The sequence below is a fragment of the Mizuhopecten yessoensis genome, unplaced genomic scaffold (genome assembly GCF_002113885.1).
Source record: "Mizuhopecten yessoensis strain PY_sf001 unplaced genomic scaffold, ASM211388v2 scaffold2671, whole genome shotgun sequence".
NCBI classification, from domain to species: Eukaryota; Metazoa; Mollusca; class Bivalvia; order Pectinida; family Pectinidae; genus Mizuhopecten; species Mizuhopecten yessoensis.
This window is the reverse complement of record NW_018404662.1, coordinates 1,622,454-1,630,471: the sequence shown is the minus strand read 5'-3', so window position 1 is coordinate 1,630,471 and position 8,018 is coordinate 1,622,454. Positions and strand designations below refer to the sequence as shown.

The 8,018-nt window shown below is 39.3% G+C and overlaps 1 protein-coding gene across 1 annotated transcript in view; it reads right to left on the bottom strand.

The window, feature by feature from the left end:
* Positions 1–710, bottom strand: part of LOC110446345 — a 12,518-nt gene extending 11,808 nt beyond the window's left edge. Inside the window, exon 1 of the mRNA XM_021491459.1 lies at positions 536–710. Within this exon, the coding sequence (XP_021347134.1) occupies positions 536–710 (175 nt within the window). The remainder of the gene's footprint in view (positions 1–535) is intronic.
* Between the last annotated feature and the right edge of the window lie 7,308 nt (positions 711–8,018).

The window sequence follows — 8,018 nt, the reverse complement described above, 5'->3', positions numbered from 1 at the left end:
CTCCTCCTCGGAGAGTTACGTTGATGGAGGTGGATTCGGCGGGTGCCTCTCCTAGTGTTGAGAGGGACGTTCTTCTGGGCTCTCCCGGTTGCTCCAATTTTACTCGGGATGAGGATAGAGTCGGCGATTTTTCTGACTCTGTCAGTTTGGTCTACAGTGTCTCGGCAGTGGGATGTGTACATTCCTCTGCCGGAGTCGGTGAAGGAATCAGCTCGTTGGTGGACCCTCGAGAGCAATGTCTTGGCAGGAGTTCCTCTGGTTCGGGCATCTCCTGCTATGACCCTTTACACCGACGCGTCCATGACCGGTTGGGGTGCATACCTTTCCAGTCAGACGTCGGCGGGGGTTTGGTCGGGGGAGCAGCTTTCAGAACACATCAATCTTCTGGAATTGCGGGCTGTTCTGTTGGCCCTTCGGGGCCTTCGACCCTTTCTGCAGGGCAAGGTTATTTGTCTGGCGACAGACAACTCCACTGTGGTGGCTTATCTGCAGCGCCAGGGGGTACCCGTTCCTCGGCTCTGTGTGCTTTATCCACCTAGGTCCTGTTGCTGTGTCAGGAGATAAGTCTCAATCTCACGGTTACGCACCTCCCAGGTCGTCTGAATGTTCTGGCCGACACTCTGTCCTGGTCTCGGAGCCCGGTTCTCACCGAATGGACCCTCAAGCGTAAGGTGTTCCGGTCTCTTCGCCTGGTTTTGGACAGACTCCATGTGGATCTGTTCGCCACGGCCTTTAATGTTCAACTCCCTACGTTTGTGTCTTCGGAATGTACGCGTATGCATTTCCTCCCTTCAATCTGGTGGGCAAGGTGTTGCAGAAGATTCTTCTACACCCTTGTACGGTGTTGCTGGTTGCACCGCTCTGGCCTCTGTTGCTTCAGCTTTCGGTGAACTTCCCACGCAGCATCCCACTCCATGGTATCTGCCGTCTCAACCGAGGTCCCGGCAGTTCTACTCGGGACCAGAACGGCTCCACCTTCACGGTTTGATGCTATCTCGGGAAGGCTCACTCAGACGGGCTTTTCTCGAGAAGTTGCAACTCGCATCGCAGGATCACTTAGACCTTCGTTTTCCGCCGTCTACCAATCTCGATGGTCCGCCTTCGGTGATTCGTGTGTCGGACGGTCGATTGATCCAGCCTCTGTTCCCGTTGTAGCCGACTTTCTTTTTGTCTCTCTTCCAGGACAAAGGTCTGTCTCCGGGAACTATTGCAGGCTATCGTTCAGCCATTGCTAGTGTGCTGGCTTTCGATGGTAGCAAGTCTGTGGACTCGGACGCTTCTTTTTCTGCTCTCATTAGGGGCTTCTATATTGAGAAGCCTCGTTCACGGCAATTGGTCCCTAGGTGGAATTTAGCACTTGTGCTAGATTCCTTGTTGAGGGCGCCATTCGAGCCCCTCCAGTCGACTGATCGGAAGTTTCTTACTTTCAAGAATGTGTTCTTGATAGCCTTTGCTCCCAGTCGCCGCAGAAGCGAGATTCATGCTTTCAGCAGATCTCTGTGGCGACCATCTCGCGCTGGATTGTTCAAACTGTTCGAGCTGCGTATGAGTCGGCAGGGGATCAGTCCTTGCGGGTGTCAGGGGTTAGGGCTCACGTGGTTCGCGCTTTAGCTACTTCGTGGGCCTTATTTAATGGTTCTTCTTACGCTGAGGTCATTACAGCTGCTGTTTGGAGGGGTCATTCTACGTTTACGGAGTTCTATCTCCTATCTTTGTCGGTACAGTCTGACGGGTTGTATTCTTTGGGCCCTCTTGTGGCCGCTCAATCCGTTGTCTGTCTTCACTCTTTTTTTGCATGAGCCTCATTATGTCTTCTCCGCGTGATCCGGAACGCTGGTCGTAATCAGGCTCGGTGTCACAAAAGAATTCGCATTATCATGACAGTGGTGACGTATTTTGAAATAGAATTGAGGTTTCTCTTGTGAAACCAATTTCTATTATAAATACTTACCACAGTCATTAGGTGAGTTCCCTCCCATCTCCCCTTGTCTCCTCGGCTCTCAGTTTTGTTTTGGGCTTTGGAATTATGAAGTGGGAAGCATAGCTTCGTGTCTGATCACGTGCGTTAATACTGCCGTCTGATTGGTGGGGTTTTCAAGGGGTTCCCCAGGGGGGGGGGGGGGGATTCTTTATTTACGTATGTAAAGAGCCAAGTAGGATTGAAATATTTATAATAGAAATTTGTTTATTTACCTAATACGAGATGGAATATACTAATTTTCACCATCATAACAGTAACAGACAGCGACAACGAAACACGCCTTGGCCATCTCGGTACCATAAGAGGATTAATTGATTCATTATTGCCGGGCGTGGCGAAATACGTGCAATGACATGTTTATGAAGGGCGGATTACGAAAATTATCGATCTAAAAAACCCACCTCTTCAATCTGTTACGGAGTGTTCTCGGGAGCCTTATTCATTGTGGATTGCTTTCTCGTTTTAAATATTTGGCTCATTAGGGGAGTAGGTAATTATTTTACAACTGGTAATAATATAACTATGTTGGCAGGAAGGGTGACAGTCGTGGTGGACGTACAATGCATTAGTTTTTCTATTTTTCTCTTTAAGGACGTGTCATTACTTTTGAACGTTCATGGTGGGTGGTGCCGTCAACGAAGCAGACGACGCCGTCGATCAACCTCCTGCAACATCTTCAACATAGTTATCTTTGTACTTTTTCAAGGGTCTCCATGTAAATATTTCGTTTTGAAGTTTTGCCATAGCACCAACAATTTTGAGTTGTAATATTAATTATGTTTAGTAGTGCCCGGGTAGAAAATGTTCCTTTTTCTATTCTACTCTAATTAGAAACCTGGGATATGTATACTTTCTTTTCCTGTGAGGATTATTACTGTTTTATTATTAATATATGTGATTATCTCCCTTAACTTGTAATATAATATGTTATTTTTACATATGTTTGCCGCAATAGTACCTCTCAAGAGCTAATGTTCCTTGTTTACATGTATGCGATGTTAAATAAAGTTTCTTGTATCTTGCATCTTTTATCTTGTACTCTATATGAGAAAGTTGCTAAAGTCGTTTAAAATACGGTATCCATTTTGCAATGTTGTTGTAACTGTACCTGCAAGAACATGGTCATTATGGCAGTATATAGACACTTAGGTAAAGGGAAAACACTCTACTGTTGTAACTACTTTGGCAGAATACGGCAACAGTCTTGGTAGGAATAGGGTAAGTGTGTAAGCAGTGCGCTAATTATCTTTATAGAAAAGGGCAAACGCGGTAGGAAAATGGTAGTTGTGAGACTGGTAGGTTTACAACTCTGGAAAAAATATATTGAGTAGGATTGCTTGAACTATTAATGTAGGAAATAAGGTAGCTATTGGGCGAATGTTTTTTTGTTTAGTATTAAACATTTGTCACCACTGTTATGCAATGAAACATTCGAATCACATGTTGATTGTTATAACACCCATTTTATCATCACGATGAATAATACAACGATGACGTCATATATTCATGGCATTTTCAAAACTGTTCTCTTGCCTTTTTTAGTTTTTTGAGTCTAAGACACATTGTAAAAGACTCAAATTCATTCCATCTGATTTTTGTGAAGTCCGCTTAAGTTTTATTTCTTAAAACAATTATCTTGCTGAAGATGAAAAAACGGCTACTTGCAGAATGCTTCAATATCTGTTACCTATTTTTGCTTTTTCACAGATTTCTGTTAGAATTTGCGTTTATCTCCACAAAAGCAGTAACGATATTTGTATGCTTTACAAAACTTTCTAGTCAAATTATAAAGAGCAATTTAACTAAAGAAGTTATAAACTACAGGATACATCGACAGAGAACTTAACACTTATCTTACATTGTCTATACAGATTAGAGACCTACATACACACATACAAACTAATACGTGTGCACACTCACACAAGATGCCTACTTTCCTAAACGCTGACCATCAATGTTGATACGTATCCCTAGCGCGTACATATCCCTTCATTAATAAATTTAACTCAATAAACATATTTAATACATGCTCAGTACTGAAGTTGACCAGCTTATGTTTATTCACTGATATCAGGATGGCCATGACATTATTTACAATGCTAAGATTCCGATACATGGTACATTTCCTTACGTATTCACCACACTAGCGGCTGTAGCGAATCGAAGGCCGTTCAAGTGTGTAATTAAAGGTAGGGTCAACGCCTTTGGATATTTAACATTAGCGTCGGCCCCTGCTTGGAATTTCAAAACAAGATAAATACAAAAAGTTATGGGTATATGAAGCTTAAATCAGGAACAGTTATTTTCAGAATTCATTTTATGACAAATGGGACTTCATTGACTTACACCTGTGTGAGTGTTAAAGGTGCGGTAATACAATTCCTCCTAAAGCATTTAAATGACCCAAATACCTTACAATTATATCATCATCGTGTGCAATATATTCCATCTGTTATTTTGATACCAAATATTACACTATGTCAAGTAAGAATTGTTCTCTTTATTGAATATTAAAGCAGAAAAGTATGTGAAATTTCATTACTAATGAGAAAATTTCCTTTTTTGACACGTAAATTTTCATAGTTCAAGGTCACAAAATCAAATTTGCTAGAATAAAATGTTTGTATTGGGAGTCAGACAAGGATATCTTTCTTAGCTTCATTTGTTTAGAGAGTTGACGATATAAAATAATGTAATATTCCCTCATATTTTGATTAGTGAATGGGCAATAGGCAAAATAAAATAATAACTAGAACTGTAAGTCAAAGGTTAACTAATACCACCCGCTCCTATATAAAGAAGAACTGTAAGCAAAGGGCTAACTAAGACAAAGCATTGTAAAGCAATCCATAGTCACCCATCGGTAACTATTTAAGTATATAGGTCACTGACATACTTTCTGTACTCCCTCCCAATACCAAACATTCTTACATACCAAATTTTGTTAGCCCAGATGTACCAGTTTTGCTGAAATCGTCCTAGTAGTTAAGAAAGAGTTGTCAAGACAAAGTTTTAACAAAGGGCCATAACTCCTTAAATATGGTCAATATGAAAAATACCACCCTGATGCACGACATCGGTGGATAATTACCATATCTGTAAACTTTCATTGAAATCGGCCCAGTAGTTAATGAGGCAGACAAAGGCTGTTTTCAACAAAGGGCCATAACTCCTCTTAAAGGGTCGGAATGAAAACGTGCTACTTGGATGCACAATGTCAGGGGGCAGTTACCATATTTATAAACTTCCGTTGAAATTGGCGCCATAGTTTTGGAGGAGTTGTCTGGACAAGTTTCTTTCAACAAAGGGTCTTTTCTCTGTAAAACAAGAAGGGATTAGATTGAAAAAAAACCAATACCTGTATGCACAACACCAGGTAGTAGTTATCATATCTGAAAACTTTCGTTGAAATTGACCCCTTGGATTTGGAAGGCTTGTCCGGACAATGAATTTTCAACAAAGGGCCATTACTTTGTAAAACAAGTGTCAGAATGAAAAGAATAATACCTGCATGCAAAACTTCAGGTGGTAGTTATCATATCTGGGAACTTTTGTTGAAATTGGTCTATTACTTTAGAAGGAATTGTCCGGACAAACTTTTTCTTTGGACAGACAGACGGACGGAGAAGCTGATTCCAGTATACCACCCTAACTTCGTTGCGGGGGGTACACTTAATTGTATAATAGTTTTATTATTAAGATTATGTTATTATTTTTATATTATAACATATCGTTGTCTATAACACAATATCAACCTTAAGTAGGAACGATTACTTTGGCAGAATACATATTCATGAGTTATTACTGTTGCAGATAACTTTCAAACAAACGTTATATAATAAAGTGTTTTGGTATAATACAAAAACAGAAAATGTATCGGTATTTACCATAAAAAACATTGATAATCAAATCTCCATTAGTATGTGAAATTGGCCTTCGATCATGTTTGGCATGCCAAAAAAGTACTTTACTGGTTTTGATATTTCATAAAAATGATTCCGTAGACAGAATATATATATAGAAAGTTGTTAAAGAAGTTTAAAATATAGACTACCATTGTAACTATATAAAGGCAAGTTGACAATGTTGGTTATATTTTGAATTATGTGAAAATTTTGCATGTTTTTCTAATTAAAAGTATCACTACCCTTACTTCATGTATACCAATATGACATATTTAGTATCAAAATAACAGTAATTTTATCCACTGTACACCATCATAATTCATTTTCAAAATAGCATTCTCCTGTGACATGTATCTGTCATTTTGTTAGGATACCCCCGTCACTCAACCTGGTGTTATGTAAGGAGGTCCACTACGGTTATCAGTTGTAATTATGAATAATCATATAGGCAGTTATTGATCATTTTTTATGTATCTACATATGGCAAAAGAATAAAAGAAATCAAAGAGGGGGCCAAATGTTGACCCCACTTTTGTAACCGTTCATACATCGAAATATTATCAGTTGGAGCTTTGTCAGATTGATATCGTCGGTTCGTCAGACGACAAATAGTGTCACTGTTGTGAATATGGTCAACTGTAATTCAAAATTATTTACCTTTAAAACTTCTAATACTTAAGATAAACAATAAGACAAAGACACAATAATAACAAATAATAATAAACAGTAGATCTTGCAATTGTTTTCACGGCGAGTTAAGTTTAGGCAATGGGAGACAACTCGAACGACAATTAAATTGCTTAATGAAAAAAGGGGATTTGGAAAATTTTGAAACAGTTGTTTGTTTAAGTCACATGTCCAATAACAGAACCTGTAAAAAGGCGCAAAATCAAATGTGAAATGATATACTAGATTTGTTTTTGTTTGAATAATAAGTTGTTGCAAACATACGTGTAAGATTATTTTGTGAATGGCCTAACACTGGTATACATGGAAGGCAGTGGAGAAGTTGTACCTTGTTGTGAACATGGATTTGGACCTCAACGACCTGTAACCAGTTTTACCGACTTCCATATCGATATATGTTCAAGAAGAGTGCCTAGTTCCATTCCGAATTGTCCAGTCAGTGACGGTAAACCGACGGGAAAGGGAACTGCATACGCTCCCCACGACCAAACTAGAAGACTAGGAGGTAAAGGAACCATACCACAAGTTAGACTGATAGATGTATAAAGTATCCTGACAGACTCGCGGGATTAAGCTTTATGCCGATTGCAATTTGTGGAATAAACTCTAATGCATATTTCAACGCGTGTGAATAAGTGTTACACATTGTCAGTACAAGTGCCATGCTTTAAGCTGTTTGACAGTTTTTTTTGTGAACCTTTTTGCACTTGGCACGAAGTTGAGGCTGCATTCATAAACATTGTGATGGACATATATACAAGTTTGTTGATTATGTTGTGTATAAACGACTGCACTATCACCTGGTAGATTCTGGAACTACAGAACAGACAGGCTTAGTTTATCTGTAGCCTAGAGTGGGTTTACATTAGCAGTCTATAGTCATACAATAGTTATTTGTTTACTCATAGATGAGTCTCACAAGGACGAACATTACTGTGCAATGTATGTTGGCGTACTGTATCTATTACCAAAAGCATGGGTGCAATCACGTGTGCGTGGTACGTTCATCTTGTAACGCTATCAATCCATGACACCAGGAGTACCCTTTCATTCATGTTCTTTAAAAACTAACTTTTAATTCATTTTGAGACATTAAAACTGCAGCAGTCACCTGTTATGTAGTCAATGGAAACTTTGACATAAAACAATCACAAAAAAAGGCATTATCATTTAAAAAAAAAATTTGACAACTAAAGAATGATGGCATTACTCCAAACGGGGGAACGAGACAGATATATTTATCTAGTTCAAAAATATTTATCTAGTTAAAAATACATTTATCTATTTAAAAATGGATGGGATGATGCCAGACATTTTCCAACATACCATAAACAGTTAATATGGATCTCATCGGTGCCAATGTCTGTATCCCATCTTTGTTGCTACATTACAGATAGAAGTCATTATACTTCATATTGGTTTATCATTCATCTCGTCTTCAAATA